The sequence below is a fragment of the Pollicipes pollicipes genome, unplaced genomic scaffold (genome assembly GCF_011947565.3).
Source record: "Pollicipes pollicipes isolate AB1234 unplaced genomic scaffold, Ppol_2.1 Scaffold_6138;HRSCAF=7277_pilon_pilon_pilon, whole genome shotgun sequence".
Lineage (NCBI taxonomy): Eukaryota > Metazoa > Arthropoda > Thecostraca > Pollicipedomorpha > Pollicipedidae > Pollicipes > Pollicipes pollicipes.
In genome coordinates this window covers 11,911,768-11,938,877 of record NW_023596818.1, presented here as the reverse complement: position 1 = coordinate 11,938,877, position 27,110 = coordinate 11,911,768, and the positions used below count along the sequence as shown (strand labels likewise).

Sequence of the window (27,110 nt, the reverse complement as noted above, 5' to 3'; positions counted from 1 at the left end):
GAAGCTGCTACACATACATGGGCAGGTGCCCCTCACTGTTCGCTAAATTTGTGACGCGTGCGTGGATAGACATTGAGTTAAAATCTCCTGGCAGACACATGACAGTCAGGTGATCGACAAAAGCGACGTTGTACGACACGGAAGAAATTACGCGCGCCGACAGCGCGCTACAACCCAGCTTGTAGTAAGTTGCTTTTCTGAGTTGTGGTTTCCCGCCATTGTGAAGCTCTGCGTGCACGAACGCCCTCCGTGCGCAGGCGCAGATTATCCGAAGGACGTGTCCAGATCCAGGGCCTCGCGTTTCTTCAGGCCGGGATAGCCTTGGTAGACACCAATGACCGGCGGGAGTGGGCCGCGAGGTGGCAGCACTGACAAGAGTAGCTTCTACTGATCGATGGTACTTGTATTTTGCGAACTACTACCGAGCAATATAACATGAATTATCTGGTGATATAACACGGGGTATTATCAGACAATAAACTGATGTAGATTGCTGCACACCTGCTACGTCTCAAATGAGGGGCATATAAGCATCTTGAAGACCAGTGCGCACAAGACGAAACTGAACACGTGTCTCATCATGTCGAACCCCTTACAATCAGTGTTTTCTCGCCGCAGTGTGACAACACGTTTGTCCAGTGACTTTCAATAATGCTAAAAGTGCACGAAGCAAACGCTGGCAATACCAAGTGGCACATGTGCTTGGGGACATTGAACTTCCCACTACCCAACTGAGTCACAGTGGCGGACGACCCAATGAATCTCGTTCAAAGACATGCACACACACACACACACCGACGCGATCATCACGCCCAGGTTCGTCCCTGCACGTGGCGGTAAGACTGGTCCCAACACACACCAAACTAACTAAAGGGGGTACCCGTGGCGCTGCCGAACCAGCAGCTGGGCGGGAACACGTCACGCTACCAGACGCCAGCGGGAGGTAAACATCCGACCACCACCACCATCGCCGCCGACGCTCGCACCCTCCCCCTGCGTTTGGACTTCCATAACATGCTTATTTGGGCAGCAGCTCGCGTGAGCTGGCCCGAATCGAGCACGCGTTCGCACAGCGCACTTGTCCCGGAGGCGCCACTGTTTCACCCAGCGGCGGGCACTGCCGCCACTCACGAACGCTCTGACAGCTCCCCGTACCCAGACTTCAGCACAGGAGCGGCGGGGTCGGTGCCGATCAACCGAGCGGCCACATCGCACAGCGGTCGCAACGGGCGTGCGCGAGGCGTCGCGTCTCCTGTGAGGCGGCCCCAAACCGGCGGCCGTCCGGCGCACGCGGCGCCAAACCGCCCGCCGGCGCCTCCGACCGGCGTCGCCTCCGCCCCAGCCCCACGCCGTGTCGGGTGACCCCACCGACGCCGCACCGCCCCAGCAGCGCCCTCAGCGGGCCGCCGGTCCGTCGGAGAGCCCGCGCAGCGCTCTGTCGGCGCGCCCGGGTCCCGCTACAGAACGGTGTCGATGAGCTCGTTCAGCTCCAGGTTCCGCCAGTCGGCCGTCACGTCGTCCAGGTGGTTGTCGAAGTCCACCAGCTGGCGGTAGCTGCGGTTCTGCACCAGACAGGCCGCCGCCAGACACGTGTCGTCCGACTCCAGTGCCACGCTGCAACGCGGACACGGTCACAGCGTCGGTCTACACCGGCTACAGATCTCCTCGACGCTCAGCACTGTCCCAGCTATGCGGACGCCCGTGGCCGATCGGGAAATAGCAAACGCTGCCGTTTTAAAGGCCCGTTCTGGAGGTCGATAACTGAGATCCAGGCGATGACAGTGGATTCCTGAAACTCCAACACGCACGGAGCCCGTTCGATTATAACTGGTGCTGACCCAGAACGTTTGCTCCTCGAGAATAACTGGTCATGATATAAAAAACAAGAAACGATTAAAATTTATCCCTTCCGTCCGCCAGAACAGTATGGCCTGGCCAAGTCCAATGGTAGTGACCAATTCCTAAGCAATGTCATCCGTGGATTAACGTGCCAAACTTCTTCCGTAAGACTAGCTCTCTGCTTTTTGGGGAGGGGCGAGGGCGGGAGAAGGGTGGTATTTAAATGTGATAATAATACCCACTTATATTGGGTTTCCAGTGTTATCTTTCACTTCTCGCTCACGCGTAGGAATAATTTACATCACGGCGGTACATCGCTCGCATCTGGCATTACCTCGCTCATATAACGCCGAAAACAAGACCTCGCTGGTTCGACCCATCCCTCTAAATATCGCTTAATATTGACAGTTGTCTTACAATACTTGTCTCAAGATCAAATGTGGGCAAATTACGCACCCAGGAAACATCCTCACACAACACCACGGTCCCCGACCACTGTCCCATTGGATCATAGACCATAGTAACGTGTCACATATCACAACCAGCGTCTGACGTTTCCACACACTGGAGGGAATCCGATGCCAGCCTGACGGCGGCCTCCAGTAAACAAACCGTAGTGCTAAAATATTTTGGTAGACGCCACCCATACGACCGTGGCGGACAGCAGAGCGTGAAGGAAGGGCAAGGGAAGCATCTTCACACTGGAGGCCAATGCAAGCGCTGTACCAGCGGTCATCGCACACGCGCTCAGCCGTGACACTTTAGAGCGATAAAAGGGGGAGGGGGGTGGGGAAAAACTATATGGAAAAGCACCGCATGCCCTATACATTTCATGCCCAAATCCTACACAGTTCTGGCGATACAAAAATGCGCGCATGGTACGACGGAGGGGCTTCACGCACACACGTGACACGTCCGTACCTGGACTTGTCCCGATTCTTGATGACGATGGCCGGTGACGTCATATCGAGGCTCAGTCGCCGGTTGTCTACCTGAGAAACAGACAACAGGATGCTGAGGCAGGCAGCACGGACATGAGACAAACATGTCTTGAGAATGTCTGACACCCCAGAATCACAACGACACCACGGCAACGTCACAGTTTAGCAGAACATCTGCGCATCGAGGCATTCGTGAATGACCAATTCGTCCTGCATGTGAGCTTCTCAGAGAGACCACCTCCAGCATGACGCGTCAGCTGAACCAGGCAGACTTCCACTTACCATCGCCAAATACACTTGACCAAATCTCTCTGCGATCTTCTCACATATTCTGTTGGCCACGAAATTGGGGCTGCAAACATGGACAAACATCATGATGCCTGATGAGTTAAACCAAAACACTTGGTGAGTGCTGCCGTATGAGCTTAAAGGACAATGGTACTTGTGGTACTTGTGATACAACAAAAATGCAGTGAAACAGTGAAAAGCTACTGACAGCAGCACACCATAGGTTTTTGACCCTAACAGTTATTGTTGAAAAGTTAGATTATATGCTTCCATCAGTAAATGTGAAACACCAGTTGTTTTTATGGTGCTGCAGATGGCACGTCATGCAAAAATGTGTTTGAAAGTCCCATACAATCATACAATTGTCATCTGATACTTACTTGGTGTTCTTGTAGTGCTCATTAGCCTGGTAATATCCTGCTATCTTCAAGTCCTCACCAGTGCAGTAGCTTTCAATCTGCAGAAATAGTCAACAAGATTGGTCCTATGGATAAACAAAAATAGTCAACAAGATTAGTCTGTAACGCAAAGACAAACAGCAGACATATTAACAACACATTAATTTGGTTAAAGCATGTTTATTCCTGTCTAACATTGCAAGGTTTAACCTTAGGTATGTAACTTGCAGATATAATTTGGTTCAGTCTTAGCACTTAAATATGAAGATGGGTAGTCCATAAGTGTCATTTAAATGTGTGTCATTACACTCAAGTCATTCAATTGTTAATATGCACTACCAAATATGTACATTCAAGTGGATGCATGCCAGGCAGGAAATACAGTCTCAATTCAATAATGAATTGAGAGGCATCATTGATAGTTATGAATGTCATGCCAAGACAAAAGACCACTGTGTAATGATATCAAGAAAGACATTGCAAATTCTTGGCCATTTCTGGACATAAGATACCTCAAGAGAATAGGAAGAACTAAAATCCCATTTTAAGTATGAGGGAAGAACACTGCAGAACTTACTCCTGGACCTTACCATGTATTCCAAGCCCTTCAATATAAATGCCCCCTATTGTTCCTTAAGTGGCCAGCCTAATCACATATACATAAGCTCAACTGCCATCACAGAGCAAGAAGTCAATGCAAGAGACATCACACAAATACATGGAGAGGTAGATCATCATCATTTGTGCTACTGTAGTGTCAAGGAACATGACCAGCCACCCTTTCAGTTGAAACATCATTTTCACAGCTGAAACATAATTTTCTGGGTTGCAGCGTGACAACTCCTAACGTTCATGCATTTGTTATTGTGTCTGTGTGAGTAACTTACCATGAACTTCTTCCTCTTCTATTAGTATCTTTTGATGTGGCATAGTAAAACCCATAGTGTGTGGACTTGTCAAAATACATATCTGCATCTACCTGTGTAATGAAAATGAGCCCCAAAGGAGAACAACACACTGATGTTGTACCACCAATAGGTGCTTTCTGTAGCCCACACCTAGTGCATTAGACCATGCTGTGTTATCTATTCCCGCCAATAACGGGGGCAAAATTAAAGATAACTAGTTCTATCACTATCATTAAGTATTGGTGATTACATATGTGTTTATCATAGGGATTAAAGCTCTACAGTTCTGAACACTGATACTAGCATCTTATTAGTTGATACCCTGCATTTTGGGTCCAAACACTAACATGCTCTGAATCTGAACTCCCAGCTTTAATGCAAACCAATTCTATCTATAACAATAAGACTTTAGCCAGGAAAGAATATGCATGCAACAGGTGAGTAATGTCACTCATCAATAACAGCCATTAACTTTGTTTTCATAGCATCATTGCATCTGCCTAAATTTTGAAAATGCCCTCGCATCACCTACACAGAAACACGAGCTACACTGGGAAAAACTCAGTTGGTGCCATTCATGTGCTGGCAATATCTCAGTTTGCAAATGTTGTTAGCACAGGCAGTGATGTGTTCAGGGCAGGTCCAAACCTCTCCTAAATAATGTGGCCGAGATTAAGACAACAGCCAGGTTTTGGGGGTTAGACACTATTCACAACTACCAATCACCCAGAACAATCCAAGAATGAGGACAGCACATTAAAACACATTTTGAGTTGACTGAATATGCTACCAAACCTGACATGAAATTATCATAAACCTACCACAGATGACATTCAAAGAAAGAAATAGTATAGCTGAACAAACTATTAATGCATCACATCAATCTTTTCTTCACACCCAGACCAACCATAACATTTCATACCTGCTCCAATGCAACTTCACTCATTGGAGAGAGCCCGAGTGACAAGTGGAATAAAGGGATCGCATCTACAAAATGAATTACGTTGGAACTGTCCTGGTCTTTCTTCGAGACAAGGATGCCATTCACGGATTCATGGGGGTATTTTGCGGTGTGCATTATCACCTTACAGTAAGCCCTCATTGAAAACAGCACCTCGGACATGACTGAAGGATTATAAAAAATACTAGATAGAAATGACTGCAGGATAGCGTTGATGTACGACTATCCACCGGCTCTGCAACGTCGCGGGTACACCACGCGCAAGGCCATAATATATTGCCGCAATGGTGACGTTCGCCGTACTTCGCCACACGCACGCTATTTTTGCAACAGCCAGGGAGTTTCCATTCAAAGGATTATTTTCTGTTGCTCACGCGGCCCTCCCATAGACCTGCGGGCCTACGCCCATCGCACCCCGTTTTTGAGAGCGGAGACTGCAGAACGTTGCCGTAATTCTGCTTGCCGAGTAAAGTTGGAGCATTCGTGCAACGTTTGCGGCACGAAGGGTCGTACATAGAGCCTGTACGGTGAGATGTTCTGAGCCGGGATGTGGCTTTCAAAATGTTTCTTGACGGCGGCGATGCGAACGGGTTGTGCTTCAATGCAACCGCCTATGAAAAGTGGAGCACCCACAATCTTGAGCAGTGATTGCAACTGATACCCGCGTCGGCACACTTACGCTTCCAAGCCTATCCAAGAGTTTAGTGGTAAAGATAAAAGACTTGTTCGTGAGCGTACAAACCCAGGTATCATACGCCCAACGTCATGTATTATCGGAAAAGGAGGCTTCTAGTATCCCACCCGTAAGTCATTCTGTAAGAAGTCTACACCAGAAGAAGAAGGATCGCTGGTCACCGACGTGGGGAACGAACAAAACAAGCATCGCTCCGACTTTGTAATATTTTATCCTGGCTTGATTTGACACTCCGAATAAACCGAAGGGCGCCTGAGCGTCTCAGTGTTCCAAACGTATAGCTAACACTTGACGATAAATATCCAAGTCAGGCACGGAGTCCACAACATACAGCCTACTTTCGGTGCAGGTGATTAACGTGTGGACGAGGGTTTGGAAACCATACAGCGGAACCGTTACCTATGTCTACACACATCCCATAGACCATCACAAAAACGCGCAATTAAAACGCTTTTTTTGCATTAAGTATCCTGAAAACCAGGACCAAGCCTTCTCAACTTCACTAAACTCGCCAAACGAAACAAACATTTAGCTACAAAAGACACGAAGCCTTCAACCGAACCGCGACGACATCCGCACTAGATACCAGATTGCCACTAAGCGTCTGACGTCAGTCATATCGAGTGTGAGGTCCGCACCCCGCGCTGCAGCGAGAGAAGACGCTGTCACTGTTATTTCTCCTTCCCCGGTGAGTTGCTGAAGCCTGGTGCACATGTATCCATTGTCGGGAATGACGGTCGCCAGGAGCCGGAGCCCGCCCGCAGCGAGTGACCGCTTACAGACCGCACGTGTGATGACTTGAGCAGAGTTCCAGTCGAGTCCAGCCGCCACGAGGGCGGCCCGATTGTTGGCGCATGGGAGACGATGAGGCGACATTGTCACAGGGGTCCACGAGCGCGCGCGCTATCCGCTACACAGCCGCCGATTTACGACTACTCGCACGGTCCGCCTCGACCGCCGCGGTCTCCGCACACCCCCGGGGGACGCGGGCGCTGCAGCCACCTCACATCCTGAAGGGACGCGGGCGCCGCGGCCTCCCACATCCTGGAGGGACGCGGTGCCACCGCCTCCCCATACTCTGGAGAAAGACGCGCTTCCGCACGCCCTGGAGGGAGGCGCACGACGCAGTCTTCGCATACCCTGGAGGGAGACGCGCGCCGCGCCGGCACCGGCGGACGCTGGGCTGAGCGCGCCCGCTCGCCTCCAGCGCTCTCTCCTGACCAGCGTCCGGCGGTCGGCCGCCCCGCTAGCGTCCCGGCGACAGCAGGACGGCCCGGCGCGGCGCTGGCGGCGGCGCTGACGGACCGACGGGCGGCCCCAGTCCCGACCGGCGCCTTCAGCCGGCCTTACTGCGGCGGCAGGTGGGTCTGCACGAACTTCTTCATGTCCGCCAGCTCCTGCAACCGGTCGCGAACGGGACGCATTGTAATCAGATGCCGCCCGATTATACTCAGGGAGCCAAGACGGTTTGCCACGATACGACTAAGAACGTACCAAACGGCACATGCCGTAGCATAAGGCAGGTTTTTCACAAATTGTAAACACGTCGCGGAGAGTGGAGAAACAAAGAATGCAGGTCACAACCACATAATTTTTTCTTAGCTTAGGTCTTACACTATAGCCTCATTAATAAACAGCAAATGGACAATGGATTCTGAAACCATACAGGACGTCTACTAGGATATCACCAAACATCCTTACAAAACGTGCCACAAACACAGTTTCCATATCTCCCATCATAATACAGAGGTGAACCATATAACCACGACTCGCGCCTCCGCACCACCATCAGCATCGGTCATTTCGCGGAAACACAGCAAATCTGACGTTAGCTGGTGGAAATGAAATAAAAACCTTGCAAGCGAGGCTCACCACTGGGCAAGATGAAAACCAGCAAACTGAATCCCGCAACAAGTACCGCATTTTGCCACCTGCGCAATGGGTGTCGCAAATTTTCCCGCCACAGAGAAGCCCAGCCGCACTGACCGCGTCGCAGGAGGAGTGCATCATGCCCGGGTACGTCTTGAACTCAATCTGCGGCGCGAACTTGCGGATGGCCTGCGTTGTCATCTGGCCCCACTTGTAGGGCACCAGCGGGTCGCAGTCGCCGTGGCACTGCAGGATCGGCGCCGACCTGCCGCACGATCGACACACAGTGAGTGCGCACACCCCGAGGCTACAGCGGGCCGCAGCGGCGACGACGGCCGCAGGACGCTACCGGTCAACGTGTGCTGAGCACTTTCCACGCAATCTTTAACACCAGCAGCCCATAACTTGGCGTGCTCGCGGTGCAGGCGAGTCTTCAGACGCCACGACTGGACATCGCTCCCTGGTTGCCCGACGCCGCGCCAATGGCACAAATAACTACGTTGTGCATGCACCTACGCGTATGACACATAGAACCGTCCTTACATGTGGTGTCATAGGTAGCCGATTAGGACGGCGTCTGGCCAATGACAAGTGGCCTCAGCAGAAGCAACATATATTTTCGATGTCAACGTGACCACCATTTGCACATAACCCTTTTTCGGCGAAGACGTTGCGGCCGACCTACCGCCACTAGCTGCCCATAACCTACCTGTTCTCGGTGACAGCGCCTGGGAACTCGTCGCGCAGCGGCAGCCAGCAGCTGAGCGCCATGACACCGGCCAGCGCCTTAGGGTAGGTGAAGGCCGAGTAGAGCGCCAGCGCGCCGCCCTGGCTGAAGCCGCCCAGCACGATCCGATTGGACGGGATGCCGGCCTTGACCTCATCCTCAATCAGGCCGTGGATGGTGTCGCGGGCCGAGCGGATGCCTGCGGCAAACGGGGCGCAGACGCCGGATGAGGTGCGGCGCAGGCATGATGGTTAAAAGGCGGCTCACAGACAACTCCCAATACGACTGCAAGATGAGGCAGGAGGTAACGGCATGCACCACCGCTGTTAAACAGCTTCCACGCAGGAATTAAGCTCCCACCGTTTTGGCCTCCACCGCCCTTCATATGGTGTCTCCAGAACCAGCTGTGGCCAACTCACGAGCCAAAGCCGATAAAAGGGCGACGACCAAACCCACAAGACGACTAAAACGTGCGCCTACGGAGGCTCACCACAAAAGCTCGCAATCGATACACAGCACGCTCGCCGGCCACAGACTCCAGGCGAATGTCGCTAATGGGGCAGCTCTACATCAGCTGAGCTGACCGCCCCGAGGCCGTACAAGCGCGCGGGGATAACAGTACTCCCCGGGCAGAGACCGGCGCCGAAAGTCGATCACGCGCCGCGGAGCCGCGCCCGTGGGGTCTCCCAGCGGCGTCCGACGTGAGAGCGGCGAGTGCGAGGCCGGCCCAATCCGAACTCAAGCTGGGCATCTCCGACGATGCGACGCGGCAGGTCCGGCGCCACCAGCGGAACGGGCGAGGGGAAGGGTGTGTGCCATCCAATCATCTTCATATTTCACTGGGTTACCACTGAAAGTCGACATGACGTCCCACGCGTCTCTCGTATCATCAGCCCGCGACAGCGTCCCTAGCAACGCAATGTCGTTCCGACAAGATTGGGAGCGCCTGAGCGCTAGGAGCGATGAAGACGGTCGCTAGGGGACGGCGGCGGCGATGCGAGGAAGTCCGGAGCCAAAACGCGCGTTGCCATTCACGTGCCCCGACAAGCAGCGATCCGCTGGCTCTGCACAACCTTGAAAGGTCCGCTAGGGCGGCCCGACATGCAGCGGGAAGATCTTCAATAGAACAGGCTGATGCCTTGAGGGAGCGAATCCACTCGGTAAACAGTCCCGATGAATTGAGTGAAACACATCCCTTTGCGAATAGTCCGTGCCGTCGGGTAGAAGCTCGAGCACGCATGTCAGCTATGACCACGGAAGGGTTGGTCAGAAAAGGATTGCACCCCTTGATTTTATGGTTTTGAACGTCAGACATGCATGCTAGATGGAACACGAGATATGGCACTGCTGTTTTTTGCCCAAATGCACGCCCGGTTTGGGACCACATGAAGCTCAAGAATCGTATCACGTTTCTAACTGCAAGATTTCAAGTGACTTAAGTGAATCACCTTCAAAGTCGCACGTCTTTACCAGTGTTGGTACTGAAGCGAACGCCAATATGCAAAGCACTGCAATGCCGCATGAGTCATAGCTGTTATCAACCCCATAAATCATCTGCTGGCGCGACAATAACTGTCCAAGGTGGAACTTGGACAGTTGCTTTATATATGTTGGTATCACGCGGGGCAATTGCGTTTACCTGCAGCGTCCTCCGGTGTCTTATCGTCCAACGATCTGAGGTCGAACCACGACGGCATCCGAAAGCCCGCATTTAGCGTCACGGGCATCGTGGGCCTGAAACATGACAGCGATAGTTACAAACTAAGCTCTCAGGAGGGCTGCGACAAAGAGATAACGGCACATGAACAAAGCAACAGGACATATATTGCTACAAGTTCCTTGGAGAATTCCATTAAGGGCCACCACAAGACTGGCAAGTCAAGATTTCCAGAAGATTTGAAGTTATAGCATAATGATAGCAAAACAGATATAAAAACCTCAGTAATACTGGATTGCTGACAATGGCCAAGAGAAATCAGAATAGTCAACTTCAAACACTCCCATACAAAAGCAGTAACTTACGCTGTTGGGCAGATCACCTTCATTTGGCTTGAACGAATTGAGCTCATGGCACCTGCCCATCCATGCCTGCGGACAAAAATCAATCTTCATATGAACTTCAACGAGCAGCAATAAAATCAATGACACCATGTGTGTGATACAGAAAACTAGCCCCTTCAACAAAACTTTATAGCAGTGTGTAGTAATATAAGCAATATTGTTTATTGAACCTAGTGTGTTTGTGTAGTACATGAAGAACATGCTGCGCAAAATGTGTTCCACACTTCTTTTCATTCCAGTTTACATAACTTGACATATTTTTTAAAAATAAATGATGCTTGTATGACAGTGCTGACAACCACTGTTTCCCAGCACGCTCAAACTGTGCAGGCGAGCAGCACAATCTTTTGTGCAATAACCCTCTGTTGGGCAATCAATCTACCAAATCAAGCTCTTCCAGTATAGAATACAAGTAACCTCTCAAACATACATTGTTAAGTTATCTGTTCAATCATTTTTCCAGATGCCCCTCATCAAACTCACCCTGTATCTCCCAGACCATGCAGGAATATGAGCTGAAAAAGAAAGGGAGTTGAAATATGGTCTAGACAGGCCATGATTTTTTATACATACACTTTTTTAAAAGCAATAAAGAAATGGTTTGGCAGCAAATGGCATAGTGTATTCCCATATGGTGCCTGAACAAGGTGCTGGTTTTGACCTCATCATAACAATGAGATTTTTCCATTATTTAATTTGAAGATTCAGACTGTACTATAGTACCATATCCTCTTTATTGGACACATACCTAGTGTCATGGGCACATAAATACTAACAGTGTTATTTCCCCCTTTGTAACAGCTGTCAAAGTTCACAGTTAAAATGCAAAATTAATTTAGAATGTTTTCATCACCAGCTTAACTTTCTCAACTGGATATGGATGCATTCAAACGTTGTGAAGATTTTGGCATTAATATTCATGAAGTCGGAACATTTTGTAATAATTAAAGGATGATGTGAATCTGCATCCTTAGTTTGATGCTCTATATCAATATATATATATATATATATATATATTATATATATATATATATATATATATACATATATATACATATATATATATATACATGATTCACATCCCAACATTTGCCATCAGTAAACAAGTACATAACTGCCAGAGGCGTGGTTTCATGAATCAAGTTGAGGGCCTGTTCAGGCAAACGCCGTTTTACCTTCGACATAAAATACATGACAATGCCATATTCAACACATTACATTCTCAAAATAAAATTGAAAAATCTTATTTCAATCTGATTTCCCACCGAATAAGATGCACCCATGACATGTACCCACTTCATAATACATGCATACTCACTGTTGCTGTATGTTTTGCTGATGGGTCAATAACAACTCTTCCAGCCATCTTGACCTGAGTTTTCGGGCGGACAGTCCGTCACAAATTGTTTGTTGCGTTATGGGTATTGACGTTTCCCGAACGAGATGAATCGGTACCTACGAAGGGCTGTCTACCAGCCAGCTCCGGTTTTCACAAAAGTTAAAACCACAGAAGACACACCATGCCACCGCTCCGCTCCAATCCGCTGGTATAAAAAGGTTTTGATGGAATGATTTATCACCACTCCCAACCGCGACCGGATTACCAACTGCTGTCAACTATGAATTGCTATCAATAAGAGGTGTTCCACTGCCCTGACAAGAAGCCTCCAAATGGGAAGGGACTAAATGGCCGACCAAACATATTGACAGGCCCATGCTCCGAGCCCATGGTACCGATTTACATGCAACCTTTACGATTCGATGTCATTTGGTCGATATCCTGGATTTTTCAGAACATAGTGACCTTGGGTTGAGTAAAAAGTCACCAAAAATACAAAAAACCGGAAACATAAGTTGGCAGACAGCCCCATACACCGATCCTATGACACCGATCGGCATGAAACCTTCACCAATCGACGTGCTTTAGTCGACATCAAGCCCTTTCCAGAACATGGTGACCTTAAGTCAGGTCAACGGTCACCAAAAATGGCCCAAACCACCAAAATTGGCTGCAGACAACCCCATGCTCCGAGGCTATAGCACCGATCATGGGACCTTCCCAATCCGTGCGCTTTAGTCGATATGCTATCATTTCCTGAACATGGTGACCTTGGGTCATGGCGAAGGTCACGAAAAACGGCCAAAACCACTTTTGACCTGACCCAAGGTCAACATGTTCTGGAAATGATGGGGCATCGATTATGGCGCATCAATTGTTGAATGTTTCATGGTGACCGCTGCCATAGACCCGGAGCATGGGGGTATCCTCAAACTAATATCAGATGCTTTCGGTCGTCTTTGGCGATCTTTGACCTGACTCAAGGTCACTATATTCTAAACAGGAGAATATTTTCCCTATCGTACATCGATTGGTGAAGGTTTTATGGCGATCGGTGGCAAAGCCTTGGGGCATGGGTTGCCTGCAATCCTGTTTTCCGGTTTTCTGCATTTTTGGTGACACCTTTGACGTGAACTAAGGTCACTGTTTTCTGGAGAGGACAGGTTAGCGACCAAGCGGCATCGAATGGCAAAGGCTTCATGTAAGGCTGCGGGTATATACCCTCCAAAACGGAGGACGGTTACGCGCCGGGGTTATACACCCTCCAAAGCTGAGGGTGGTTACGCACCGGGCTTATACACCCTCCGAAATGGAGAGTGGCTACGCACCGGGCTTATGCACCCTCCAAAAATCTTTCAGATAGTTTTACGTGGCAAGCGTACGCGGATTGTCAGCCTTAGAGGGAAGCAAGTGCAAATATGCAGAATACCGTGCGAAAAGTCGGTTCCATGCGTGATAGACATCAAGCGATCACGAAATCCATCAACTCACTCTGAACCAGTCCTATTCTGACCGCAAATTTTTGGCCGCCGGCCCGCATCTTCACTGAATGGATGGTTAGCGTGCTGGTCTCGCACGCGGTAAGCCCGAGTTGGAATCTCGACGACTGCCGCTGTTAAGTGGGTGGCTTCATGGTCTATCAGTGTGGCATGGCGATGCCAACTTGCTTCACTTCTAAGCGAAATGGATTCTAATTCGGCTTTTCATACCGGACAGCAGTGTGGTTTCTAATGCCGGAGGGAGGACTAAAGATAAAGAGGACTCCGTCCCTCCAAGGGGAGGGAGTCCACACACTGCAGAGATATTGAGGATCCCGTGAAGGTTGGCCGTAAATCTAAATGAGGCCAGCAACTTGTGTAAACATGAAGTGAAAATGTATAATAAGTAAACATTATGTGTAATGTGATGTGTCAAATGTGTAAGCATTAGTGAAAAGTTAAGCGCACACGACCCTTCCGGGCAATTGCCTCAAGATCATTCCGCCCCAGCCCGAGGTGTCTACCAGCTGCCATTCTGGCGACATGGAGGCGGGTTCGCCTGATGGGTTCGTCCGGAGGCCCTCACAGATGTACGTCCTACATTGGTGCCCTCCCTGTCGCGGAAGGCCCTTCGGCAGCTTCTGGCTGGGGTATTTGACCCGCAATAGGCGCAAGAGCACTCATTGGGGCAATAAGATCTCTGATAACCGCAGGTGATCCAATAAATGGCATAGAGACCCATGTTTGGCCAACGGACCCTTGGCTAAAACGAGATAAAGGGCCCCACAAGGGCCCCGGGTCACCTCTGGCTGACTCGGGACTCCTTCCGTCACAGGACCCGCTGTTGGACACTCTGGGGGCCTGACCGTCAAAAGACCACTCATTGTTGTAGGAACTCCGACCAATGCAAATTGCGGGCCTCGGTTTAGTTCCTGCTAGAGAAATGGGGCCCCAGGGCTCAGAACAACACGGAGTCAACTATTCGGTGTAGTGGTCTCCGGCGGAAATAGGTGCCCGCACTGTCCCAGGGGTCCACAATCGGCGAAAGAGGCATATTGGCTGACATTTGGGGTCACAGCCATACGGGTCAGGATGACCCGCAGCCTTTCGACCCTTACGGCCATTCAGCCTTTCCATAGGCCCGTTGATCGTCAGTGTTGAAAGGCACATCGGTCCCTCTTCAGGCACCCTGGTACACTTCGTGACCAACTCGGGGCCCTTGTCAACACCAGACCTCCGGTTAGGCACTGTGTGCCCCTGGCCGACACAGGGGCCCCTCATTGGCTCGGGGTGCACTGACCGATGTAAATCGCGGGTCCTCACCTTGTCCCTGCTTGGGCAATGGGCTCCCATGCCCAGGCCGGGGCCCAATCGGTGCAGCGGGCCCTCTGGCTGGTATTTGGGGGTCCGACCCGCGCCCCCTCAATGACCTTTAGCCAGCCCTTCGGGTCCCATATCGGATTTACGGTGCTCCCATTTGAGATTTTGTCGTGGTCACCTGAATGACGCCTCAGGCTTAGAATCAATCACTTCCTCCCCACGGCAGTCCGACATCAAGGGCAAACTGAGTTCGGGACGGGCGAAAAAGTGGAAAATAACAAAAGTGTCCTAAAAAACGTAAGGTAACAAGCAGGGGTGGGTCCAGAGAGGGGGTCGAGGGGCATGTCCCCTTCTTGGGCCCCGAAGAGGCCCATTGGCTCCGGGGGGGGGGGGGGGGGGGCACAGCCAGCCGAGCAGGTGCAGTTTTCTAATGCAAAACACAACAAAACTGGGTATCTCTGGACTTTTAGGCCACCAAGAACAGTTGTAAGCGAAAGTGAATGGCCTATGAGAAGTCCCAAAAATTACTAAATGATTGAAAAACCCGTGAACTGGAAATTTTAAGCCCCATTACATCGTCTAGGGCCCCATGCTGTTTCCGTGGGACCTATATGCCCCTCACAAGTTTATTTCGGTCGTTTAGGGGCGTTCCACGTTGTCTTTTATTCCTTTGCATTTGGTCAGAGAGCCCTGCACTGTTGTTGGGGCCCTTCCTGTTAGCGTGCGAGGGAACTCTTGTCAATCACGGACCCTTCCACGAATTATTTCCATTCGCCAGAAAAGCTCTGTGAGCGGTAACCAGAGTCCCATACCTTAACCTGCCGGGATATTCTCGGTTGCTCAGGGGCCCTTCACGTGGGTATGGGTTAACCTACCGACACACTTGCGATATGCCCATTTGTCCTCTACATCGGTCTAGGGCGTGTCCAATTCTTTGTCACTTTCTTAGGGCCCTACCCCTTTAGTCTCATTTGCGGCTGACTTTCCACTCCTATCCAGACACGTGTTGCTAACCTGCCCGTGCACTCTTGATTGCACAGAGGCACTAATTTATAGTCTTGAATAATTCCCCCTTACTCGGAGGGTCCTGTGCTATGACCGGAGCTTCGTAGGTCAGCCTGTCGAGGCACTACCGATCGTTTAGGGGCCCACCACGTCGGTCTTGAGTTCTTTTTGCTTGCTCTGAGGACCCTATACTTGTTGACGGGAGCCACTGTGTTGGTCTCCTGCGGCACCCATGACCGCTCAGGTTCCGTCGGCCTTGGTGCCTTCGCCTTTGAGCAACAGTTGAATACGCGCCGATGAATTTTTACACGCCATTGCCTAACGTAATTATACATGCCTCCGCCGTCGTATGCGTCATTTCCACTGGTTTTTCAGTGTGTCACACTCATTTTGATTCATGGTCAGCCTTAACGGGATCCTCAATAACTGTGTAGGGTGTGGACGCCCTCCCCCTAGCATGCGAAACTACGGTGATGTCCGATATGAAAAGCCCAGTTTAGAATTCATTCCGCTTAGAAGTGAAGCGAGTTGGCATCATCACGCCGCGCCGATAGACCATGGAGACACCCACTTAACAGCGGCCGTCGTCGAGATTCGAGCCCAGGCTTACCGCGTGCGAGACCGGCACGCTAACCACCCATCCACAGGAGATGCGGGCCCGGAGGCCGAAAATTCGTGACTCGAATATAAATGGTTCGGAGTGAGTTGATGGATTTCGTGATCGTTTGATGTCTATGACGCATGGAACCGACTTTTCGCACGGGATTCTGCATTGTTACACTTTCTTCCCTCCAAGGCTGGCAATCCACGCATGCTTGACACGTACAACCATCTGAAAATTTTTGGAGGGTGCATAAGCCCGGTGCGTAACCGCCCTCCATTTGGGAGTGTGTATCCGCACTGCCTTCATGCAAATCGGCGTCAAAGACTCGGATCATGGGGTTATCAGGAAGTTTGGCCGGCAGTTTAGGCCCTCCCTCCAAATGAATCATCGACAAATTGAATCATCTAAATGCTGCTCACCCAGCCCCGCAAAGTTTGTTTTAAGTGCACTACCATAGCGACACATTGAGGAAATAATGCTCGCCGTTGGCTAGCGGCATTCAATATTGTATTGTCTGAGGAACGAACTACTGGCGGATGGCATCCAGAGTTAATATATACGATATACCATTAGCACAATGTACCATTGCCGCTGGTATATTATGCACCACATAATACCATCTGCATAGTGTTCTGCTATGTATCTATTTCTAGGCCTATCATCTCTCTATTGTCGCTGTTTGTTTTTTCCCCTATTATGTCACTACGTGGGCTCATTTTTCCATGTAATGCCAGAGGCGCAGTGTTAAACGAGACCAGATCATTGAGCAGCTCACTCTCAAGATCCTACAGTGTTTCGCTCGGCAAAAGTGTTCCCGTGCCCCAGAGGTGTCGCCCCTGATCTGCGCTCAGTCTCCGCTGGGACACCTCAAAGTGCCGTATATGTTGATCGTATCATGATCCTCTTGAACGTCATGGGATCTTCTCCATATCAGGGATTCTTGGCCGCCAGGGTTCTCATCTCAGGCAACAAGCGACCTCCTGATGACTTCTGTTATTCGACATAGTCTCTGCTTGTCATGTTTCGCTATTATGTTTTTGCGTGAACATATGTGACGGGGTTCTCATTTTTGATCAGCGAGCGCCGTTGTGCGATGTCCATCCTCCAGGTGTCCGTTAGTGTGGTTGGACGTACAGATACATGAAGGGACTCTCTTTTTGGCCGGCGAATGCCGATGTCCGCAGTCCGTCCTTCAGGCAAGGACCAAGAGACCAGACGTTTCGTCATACACACAACATGGCCAAGCAGTTTAACAGCATGACATTTGTCTAGGATCCCAGTCATTTCGTCAGGGCCTTGACTGATTTTGTATCCGTTTTTGTCATGGGATCTTCATGATATTTCCAAGACCTCATTGCTAAAACCGCTAAAGATGATTTTCGGAGTCCGTCCACTGAACTATCTGAATTTTTTCACTGGTGGTGCACAGCTTAACATGAACGTCGGACGTGACACTTTACCAAGAAACAAGCAGTTTGTTACGATATTTGACGCACGTCAAATCGCGGTTAGCGTCACTTTGGGCGTGTGAGGATGAGAAGTAAGTTCGCTGGGAATTTACTGCTTAGAGACCAGCAGCCCAACGCAAGCATAATGGGTGTAACAGGAAATCCCTGTACGTCGCTTGGGCTGCTTGTGTCTCAAAGCTTTTCCCGCCACATGGACAAGTAAAAAATAAAACAAAAGCTGCTTTGAAAGTGAGTGCTGTCCGGGGCCCAGCAAGCTAAGTGGCGGCTTTGGCCATGTCTGCGCATTTATCAGGCACCAATGGATTCACTGCGGGGCCGAGACAAACATGGCGGCTGAGTGAGACACGATACGACCCCCGACGCACGCCGACTGAGCACTGGCATCCACCATCTGTCCAAGACCAGAAAAGGACCTGATTTTAACTCACGTTTGAGCGTGGGTTGCCTTTGAAACAGAATCAGTGCGTGACACCTGCTCAGCGAACGCGATTTCAGCACGAGCTTTAAAGCCAGCCGTGTGCACATTTATCTTATTTCAACACTTTGACACGTTCCTTTAAAAGTAACCCTGTTGACAGGTGAAGGCTGACGTCTAGCGTGTGTGTCCCTCAGGCGGGCTGTGGACGACTACGCTCTTGGTGGCATTGCCGCTGGTGAACAATGGTTGAAAATGAAAGCGGATCATCATGTGGCCTTTGATCAATGACGTGGAGCACGTTATGAGTTTTGATGCATGCCATGTCAAAGGTGGTCCCATTTCCAAATGTGTAGAGCCCTTCCCAGACGTTATGTTGAATGGCGGTCACTGACAACGAACGCTGCTAATATATTTTGCCACAGCCAGCATTGTATATGAGGCATCAGATTATTGAATTACGAGCATAGACGACGTGTATCAAGACATGCACAGATCTAAATGCCTGTGCATTAGCTGAACATCACGCAATTTCTTAAAAGATTTCGCCCCATCCTTTTCCTTTTATTAGTTGGATACTTGGCATCAGAGCCAACGGCCAACAGTGCTTGCGGAACCACCATGCACGCCCCCTCCGCATCCGACTGCGAAAGCCGAGGTCATCAGCAGAACTTTGGACGAGAGTTTACCGTGCCGTATTGCTCGCAACGATCCGCATTTCCCTCTGGTTTCACCTGACCTTACGCCAACGCGCGATCGTTGTCACCGCCCGCAGGCCACCCCAGTCGGGGGCAAGAAGCAAACGAGGATGGCGGAATAGCGAATGGTTTTGAACGGAATAGCGATATTGGAAATAATTAGGTGCAGCTCACAGCCATATTCTTCTTAAGACCTAAAGCCCTCTGGTTTCTGAGCTAAACGCTCGCGAAGATGTGCAGACTCTTTCGAAGTTTTCCGGACATTCATGATGCCATAATAACGTCATTCAAAGCCTACCATTCCACTGGCCGTGCGGCGTTGGATGTCACTAAAATATGATTGTCGAGTCGTTCGATTTGGCGTTTATGAGCACGATTTCCAGGTAAGATGGGTGTCAATTGACTCTTGCAAGCTGTGCATATTTTAATCACAATTTGGTTAATCGGTTATTTGGCTCAGGCCTTTCGACCAGTATCGATCATATCAGGGCTATGGGATGAAGAAGACTGAACAACAATGGGCAAGTCTACATGCGTCTGGGTAGTAATTGTCACCGTCTGGGTGTAGTAAACCACCGACATTAGCCCGCGCGGGATTGTACCCAAATTGATCCGCGAATGATCCGTAAATGTCCCGGATGATCCCCAGGGTATGCGATGGGCATCCGGTCCTGGTACCCCTCCAGGTGCCTCTAGACCCACTTATGGCTGGCGCATGTGACCTGCCCCGGACAGGCGGGGCGACACGAGGCTGCATGATAAAATACAGTTGAGGATAGCAGGGTCGGGTGCTTGCTCGCAATTTTCGATTTGATTTGTCTGAGGCATTTTGGCCCGTTCGGGCCATTTCACGCCTGGAAAGAACCATTTCAACAAAGTGTTCTAACGGGAGTGAAGAACAGCAGGGGACGCGCTTCTTATTGACCTTTTCATTGCTTTAAGCAGTCCGACAAGTCTGAGAAAACTGAAAAGCAGGTCAAGCAAATGAGAATGGTCATCAAGAGCTCTTGTTAAACAGAACGCGACATTGTGCCGGCGACATTGGCTTTCAGATATTTGCGTTGTTGTTGATATTTGATGCACCCGCTGATAATATGTTTAACTGAAAATGAATGATCGCATGGCTAACAGTGAGAACGAGGGCGACGAAGTTTATGTAACTATGTTGGAGTAATGTGTATGAAATTCTTAGACGGGCCAACGCCTTCTCCTCTTAACGGTCTTTACGGTGTGTTGATGGCCAAGGGGTAATGTCAGGTTTGATGTCATGAAGCTGTGTTCTGGTGGTGTCGGTCCATTGTCGTTGCCAAAGATGTTTTGTCAGTGTGCGAATCAAACATTTCGTAGATGCATGATCAAAGGGGATCTATGATGTGAGGGGCTGCAAAGCTTCCTTGGCCAGGTGGTCAGCCTGCTTATTTCCCTTGATACCTCTATGTCCTGGAACCCACCCAAATTTGATGTCCGTGCCCTATGTGTACAATACATGATAGAGAATGATGAAGTTAACCAGGAGGTGGTGGATTAAGTCTGGGTCGATAAGTGATTGCACAGCTGCCTTTGAATCGAAATAGATCACTTTTGTGCTCGCTGTATGGGTGTACTGTTAGATGGGTTGTAGCGCGGGACGAAGATGAAGTAGTGCAGCAAAATACACTGAGGTGCCATCCGGTGACTAATTTTTTTAAATAGTCGTGTTCGTTGTAAACTACTGCACATGCAGTGTGGTCATTAGCCTTTGAGCCACCATTATAACAAAACAGCTGTTTGAATTTATAGTAATAAGGTAATTTAACCCCTGTTGAGCATAAGCTGTTGTGACACGATGTTTGGGATCGTCAAAAAGAAGCAACACTTTTCGAGGGGTTAACTGCCATTGCGGTACCATTAAAGCAAGCGGCACGGAAGAACGAGCCACTATAAAACGAAGAATGGTACAGTAAACAGTGGTTCGAGATACTTTTGTCAGTCCAGACCGTCGTTCCGCCGGCCCTACGTAGTTGAAGTGGATGCTGTGTGATATATATATATATATATATATATATATATATATATATTATATATATATATATATGTGTGTGTGTGTGTGTGTGTGTGTGTGTATAATGAGCGTCGTACCGTGAATCGGATATACATCTAAAAAAGATAGTCCCTTTAAACTTTGGAGCAAACATGTTACACCTGCTTTGGCATCAATAAACTCCGAGTAAGTACAAAGCCGAAAAGTTTGGAAGACGAAACGAAAGGAATGTCATGCTCCTCTAGCCGGAGCCAAAAATTGGGAGTGACACGCACATTTTTGCTGAAAATCATAAAGACAGATTTGGGAGCGGAGAAGTGGAACAGGTAGCGCTCTGACCACTGCCGCACCTTGTTGAGGGCGGCTTGGAGCCGTGGCAGCGAATGGTCATACTCAGCGTCCAAGCACCAAACTGCACTGTCGTCCACAAAAGGTGAGGGACAAATTCCGGGTGCTCGTAAGTAAAATGAATCGTTTAACTTGAAATTAAAGAGAATCGGTGAGATGCAACATCCCTGCCGCTTTTAAATGCTGGGTGTCAGAAACGGTGGGGTTGCATCGCACACGAAATGGTCTGATGCCGGAAAGAAACCCAGTGAGATAATGCACTAAATGGCCGTTAAACCCTAACTGATGGAGCTTGAAAATAAGTGCAGGCTTAAAGACCATATGGAACGCTCGGCTAATGTCCAGGAAGACAGCTTTCATGTGATTTTTATTTATAAAGGAACGTCTAGCATCAGTTTTAAGTCGGATAACGTGGTATATTGTGCTACGAATGTGTCGAAAACCACCTTGACTTTTTTGAAAGCAGGCAGTCGCTCTACGATCCAAGAGATCCGCTTCACCACCATCCGCTCAAAAAGTTTTCCTAGACAGCTTGTAAGTGTTATGGGGCGATAATTTCACGAGCTGCTGTCTTTCCCCGATTTTGGGAAAGGAATAATGATGTCTCTCCAGACCTCAGGAAAGACGTGGGAGAACCACAATTCATTAAAACCCGTGAAATAAAATGAAGCATGTTTTCAGAAAGATAACGGAAAAGGCAAAGTACAATTGAGCATTGCCTACCAAGGTGTTGGCGGCGGATTCAATCGCACTTTGTAGTTCTAGGGATGAAAATGGCATCTCGCAGCCTTCTGTATCATCGGAAGCGAAACATTTGGCGTGCAAATAAAGACGGGCGTGCACAAGATCCATGGAGCCTGGTTGTTAATTTCCGGAGAGCTACATTGGGTAGGACTTTCAGCGAGAGCATTGGTGATAAGATACGTTTCCGGAATAATTTGGTTCTTGAAAAAGGGCAATGAAAAAGAAGTGCGCTTTCCGGAAAATGCTCGGACAAGTCCGCATAGTTGGTTTAGGGGAGAAGCAGCAGATCACGGTGGATGTTAGGCTTGCCAGGATTGACGTTTGGCACTCATTATAATTCGTTTGGTTCGAGCACGTTCATAATCTCGGGCAAGAAGGTGAGGTACGTCATGATGGCGACGAAAGCTACGGAAGGTACGTTTCCGTCGTACGATAGCATTTTAATCTCTTTGGTTCACCTCCAGATGGTACTTTTGTACTATGGTCCTGTGTGGTACTGGTGTGCGGCGTGGTGGGGTTTTAGCCGGTGGCATTGTCGCGGTCGCCGCAGCATGAATTATATATGTAATAAGGCTAGCACCCTGTTCTGGTGATTCGTAACGATCGTGGTTGACGTAACAAAATTTCTGAAGCTGGGTTAAGTCGAATTTTTGTGAATTCCAACTGGGTATGAATCGCGAAACTACGTCAGCGGCTCGATCAAAAGTGTGGCAAAGTTAAATTGGGAAATGGTCACTGTCGTGTATATATCGATCAACAGTCAAGTCAAATAAAGTCCCTATTGTGGGAGAACACAGCGGCAGGTAGATGACGGTTTCCGTGCCAGTGGCTAAGTGGTGGTGAGTGTTATTTCCTCAGTTATGAGTCTCAATAAACACGATCATGAGTCTCTTGAGACTCAATTATGAGTATCGATGAAACCTTCAACCACCTGCCCTCGGCGATTGGCAGTCTGGGTGCCGTTACTCCAGGCCGGGCTGTGACCGTCGAAATCGCTGAGGATAAGAAAAGCGTTGCAAAAGTGAGTAACTAGTTGGTCAAGTTGCTGTGTGGTCGCTACGACCGTAACGAATAAGAAAAAATCCTTACGTTATATGGGCCATTAGGACGAAACCAACTTTCCTGTACGGCGATAATGATGGGAACTAATACTGCAAAAGCCTTTTCATGCCAGACTACTTTGAAATAAGACCGCGACAATTCCACTGCAGGGCAAGACGTTTAGTAGTGAATGGACCCATCCTCGCCGGGGTCGGTGGGAGCCGGCCGACAGACAGGTCAAGGCCGTCCCATTGCCACCCTGACTGGCGGACGGGACCGACGGTCTTCGATCGGGCGTGTTACGGCAGGTGTTATGCTGGGGGAGGGGGGAGGGAGTATAATGCGTGTGGCGGTCAGAGGGCCCACCTGCCGACCGTTCGTAGCCGGAGGGCTAGGATGCCGGACGGCTTGAGCCCTACGCGGACCACGCATAACCGGAGGGCTGGAACGCCGGCCAGCCTGGGGACGGGAGTGTACGGGCGCCTGGGCGTCCGCACGCCCCACCGGCGGAGACTCGACGATATCATTCGTCTGGGTCTGCATGGTTGACTCAGCTGAGACAGCGGTGCGATGGAGGGGGGGGGGTGGGGTCTTCAGGGAGGCAGCTGGGGAAAAAGAGTCAGTCTATGCTCCGCATGTAGTCATGGGGACTTTTGCTGTCTGCGCTCTGTTTTGTTCAGCTGTGAGGACACCTGTAACTCGACGGTGCGCCGTGCCTGAGGACGTGACACACCTGCCGTTGCCCTTGCTTGCCACAGATCCCCTTCTCACGCTTCCACAAAGGACAGTGCGATAAACTGGCGTGATGACCCGGGTCGCCACAATTCAGGCACCTCGCCGGTGTCGCGCAGACAGAGTCGTCATGTGGGCCGCGCCGCACTTTGACAGCAAGCACTCTGCATGCCTTGCTCCCATGACCGAGTCGTTGACAGTTGAAGCAGGGCGGTGGGTTTCGAATGAGAACTCGGACAGGGTAGCGAAGGTGACCAGCAATGGGAGTTTCGCGAGGACGAGCACACTGTTGTCACGCCTTTGGCCATCTCTAAATGTCGTCTGACAGCGGACGTGACAAACCTTCTCTGCACGAAGCCCACCCAGAATTTCGTCTTCGGTCATGAATCACATATCCGGAGCAAAAATCGTGCCGTTGGTGGTGTTTCGCAGGTGGTGGAGCGAGACGCTGACAGTTTTCCTGCAGAATTCGGTACTTTTCGAGATGGCCTTTGTCTGAGAGAGGGTTTTCGTTTCAACGATGCCGTTTGCCAGAGTTGCAATGTCCAGACTAGATGCACCACAAATAGACTTAATTTTTTTTGCTCGGCCGGAAAACATCGATTTTCCGGAGGCAAACGTTCTCATCTATTGGTTTCACAACCACAAATGAGTTGAGAGGATCAAGATAAGTTTCCGACTGCTGACATGGCACCGGAGTGGTCAAAGATAGGCGAGGGTCGAAACCAAGGACATTGGACAGAGACGGCTGCTGCCCAGACACCGTGGCAGATGTACGTGAACTAATGGAATGGCCTAGGGTGCGCAAGGGTCATCAGAAGTGGTAGCCAAAGCGGGGCTAGCGGCGCCTCCGTCGTCCACACCCAGGGGAGTGTCATTGTTAGGCGCCGAGTTCGGTTCTGAATCAGTGTCATCCTTTTTGCGCTTACCACGCTTCCCCATAATGGAGAAATGGGAACAGAACATCAGAACTTAAGCGTGCAATCATAACAAACTATGCATGTATATTGAATGAGTGTGAACAAAACGAGTGAGGAACGACGGTGAAAAATATGACTTCTTGGCAGAAAGTCGCAACAGGATCAACACACCACGCAGGAAAAGTCTTGCTAATCGAGCATTGTCTGCAAATGGGGCAACGATATATCAGGTTAAAGGGAATGCTTCACAATTGAAGAGATTGAAGCAAGCGTCAGATATGATGAAACAAGCGAACATAACTATTGGTATACTTTGTAAGTGGAAAAGACAGCTCCAGACAGCACAATTCTCTGTGCAGCAAACATGCTACTAAATGCGTCATGGTTTGATTACGTCATTGTACCCTGCACAACATTCATCGAGAACCAGTTGACGGCTGTTATATATGGAAATCGCGCTCACCAACGTCAGTTATGGATGCCTCGTCAACTATATTTTATGGGCCTTGATTGCCGCATGGCTTGTGGAATTGCAGGATCTAATGACGCTTCTATAACGTCATGAATGTCAAGATGACTGAAATACTCTTTCCGATAAAGCTTTCCCCATTTTCGCGTGGACGTAGCTCAGAAACTGGACGGCCTGGGTCTTTAGAAGGGCAGGATTGTGAACAGCACCGAAAGATCCTCAAGATGGCTATTTCAGTTCAAAACCCGATATAAATGTGAACAATCCCTTTAACAACAAATGACGTTTTGCGCTGCATTGTATAAGAAGTTGGACATGGACGCTAGTCGTCAGGGAAATAAGACGTGTAATCGAATAGCTTAAGAATAAGGTCACTATCGTGTATGTGAATGTCAGTAAACACCTTAAGCTCACAGACAGACAGCCAATAATACCACGAGGAAGGACCAAGATACTGGAACCTAACGTTAGTTGGTTCGACAGGCATCCAGCACTCCGTTGGCAACTCCTTGGGATATCGAAGAGCTGCAAGTGAGTGCTGTCATACAAGTTCCAGGACGCAAACCATGACCTGTGAGAAGCATCAGTACTAAATAGAGCAATTTCGTTATCTTAAGCAGTCTTTTTCACTTACAAGTATACTTATCATAAGTGATGTTATTTCATGATGTCTGACCTTGCTTCAATATCCTCAAATGCGGAACATTCCCTTTAAGACAACTCGAGCCCACCTTGCCAAGGGTGAGTAAATCCGAGTACAGGCGCTTCAACCCAACCAACTAGGCTACCGATTCCACGAGAAAAAAAAAACGATCCCGTTATATGTCGGACCATCTCCCAGCGAGGAATTATAAGTTGTAAGATCTCGGCATCTCGAGGGACTGGGAAAAGCACCACCGGGATTGACATCTTAGTAGGCTGCAAGTCCATGGCGGTCCTGTCCTAGCAGCCTGCCTCAGCACGTATACCTCAGTGGCGTAACACCGCATGGTGTTGTAAGCTTCTAGAGCTGTGTTGATTACATTTCTATGGGGGTAAGGGAGCATACAGCGCCGGCTTCTGCGCTGCGCGGCCCTCTAGGCACCCCCACCGTTCCGCAGTGTGACATCAGCTCGGCACCTGCGGAAGAATTTTACTCCATGTTTTGGGCAACTGTTATACACCAGCCCCGGGCGGGGAAAGCAGAAGAGCAGCGGATACAGCAGGCCGCACGATAAAAGGTCGCCAGATCCTAGCCGACCAAGAACTTTCAAGCTATCCTCAAGTCAGCCTGTTTCGTCACTTCTGCGTGATGTAAGGATTGCAAGCGTGCTGAGGAGAATACCGTCGTTCCGTCGTCGTGTGGAAGCAAGTTTCTTATTGGCGGTTATCTGTCGTTAAAATGCTGAACAGGACAACTTGGAACTGCTCAGCTAAGCTGAAACATGAATGAACCACAGCCGGTCTCTGTAGTTTCATCCACCCAAACTCCGGTATTTCGGTAAATGACCGGTATTTCGGGAGCGACTGGAGCCCTCCGTACAATTTCGTTCTAAGCACGCTGGCGAAGTGTCCCGATTACGTCTGCACGCGCGCGCTGCTACTCCGACCGCCGACAGGACTGCGTTACAGCCTGGATATTCCGGCTGTCGTTTCGCTGCCGCCGTGCCCCGCGATCCGCGCGCACGTGCGGGCTGCCACTGCGACCGCTGGCAGGACTGCGACACAGCCGGGCTATTCCGGCCGTCGCTCCACCGCCGCCGTGTCCCGCGGTCCGCGCGCACGTGCGGGCTGCCGCTGCGACCGCTGGCAGGACTGCGACACAGCCTGGCTATTCCGGCCG

At 49.9% G+C, this 27,110-nt stretch overlaps 2 protein-coding genes across 2 annotated transcripts; both read right to left on the bottom strand.

Annotated features, from left to right (window-relative positions):
- Nucleotides 1-385: 385 nt before the first annotated feature.
- Nucleotides 386-5,585, bottom strand: LOC119106388 (ER membrane protein complex subunit 8). Its single transcript, XM_037230027.1, has 5 exons — nucleotides 5,297-5,585; nucleotides 3,449-3,525; nucleotides 3,063-3,132; nucleotides 2,761-2,831; nucleotides 386-1,614 (listed from the first exon to the last, which is right to left on the bottom strand). The coding sequence occupies exons 1-5, from the start codon at nucleotides 5,495-5,497 to the stop codon at nucleotides 1,458-1,460; spliced, it is 576 nt and encodes a 191-aa protein (XP_037085922.1). The 5' UTR covers nucleotides 5,498-5,585; the 3' UTR covers nucleotides 386-1,457.
- A 1,713-nt stretch (nucleotides 5,586-7,298) lies between these two features.
- On the bottom strand, nucleotides 7,299-12,371 carry LOC119106375 (acyl-protein thioesterase 1). Its single transcript, XM_037230009.1, has 7 exons — nucleotides 12,005-12,371; nucleotides 11,170-11,201; nucleotides 10,648-10,713; nucleotides 10,265-10,359; nucleotides 8,608-8,824; nucleotides 8,016-8,163; nucleotides 7,299-7,426 (listed from the first exon to the last, which is right to left on the bottom strand). Exons 1-7 carry the CDS (start codon nucleotides 12,050-12,052, stop codon nucleotides 7,376-7,378), a joined length of 657 nt encoding a protein of 218 aa, XP_037085904.1. The 5' UTR covers nucleotides 12,053-12,371; the 3' UTR covers nucleotides 7,299-7,375.
- Between the last annotated feature and the right edge of the window lie 14,739 nt (nucleotides 12,372-27,110).

What these genes read in the sequence shown, in the direction of transcription:
- LOC119106388 (XM_037230027.1), bottom strand. Translation starts at nt 5,497, where the DNA reads ATGTCCGAGGTGCTGTTTTCAATGAGGGCTTACTGTAAGGTGATAATG. An exon ending in GAGCACTACAAGAACACCAA is followed by an intron (nt 3,133 to 3,448) that starts GTAAGTATCAGA and finishes CCATGTTTGCAG; the next exon opens with CCCCAATTTCGTGGCCAACA. An exon ending in AAGAATCGGGACAAGTCCAG is followed by an intron (nt 1,615 to 2,760) that starts GTACGGACGTGT and finishes TCCGCGTTGCAG; the next exon opens with CGTGGCACTGGAGTCGGACG.
- LOC119106375 (XM_037230009.1), bottom strand. Translation starts at nt 12,052, where the DNA reads ATGGCTGGAAGAGTTGTTATTGACCCATCAGCAAAACATACAGCAACA. An exon ending in CATGGTCTGGGAGATACAGG is followed by an intron (nt 10,714 to 11,169) that starts GTGAGTTTGATG and finishes TTTTGTCCGCAG; the next exon opens with GCATGGATGGGCAGGTGCCA. An exon ending in GACACCGGAGGACGCTGCAG is followed by an intron (nt 8,825 to 10,264) that starts GTAAACGCAATT and finishes CGTTTGCCGCAG; the next exon opens with GCATCCGCTCGGCCCGCGAC.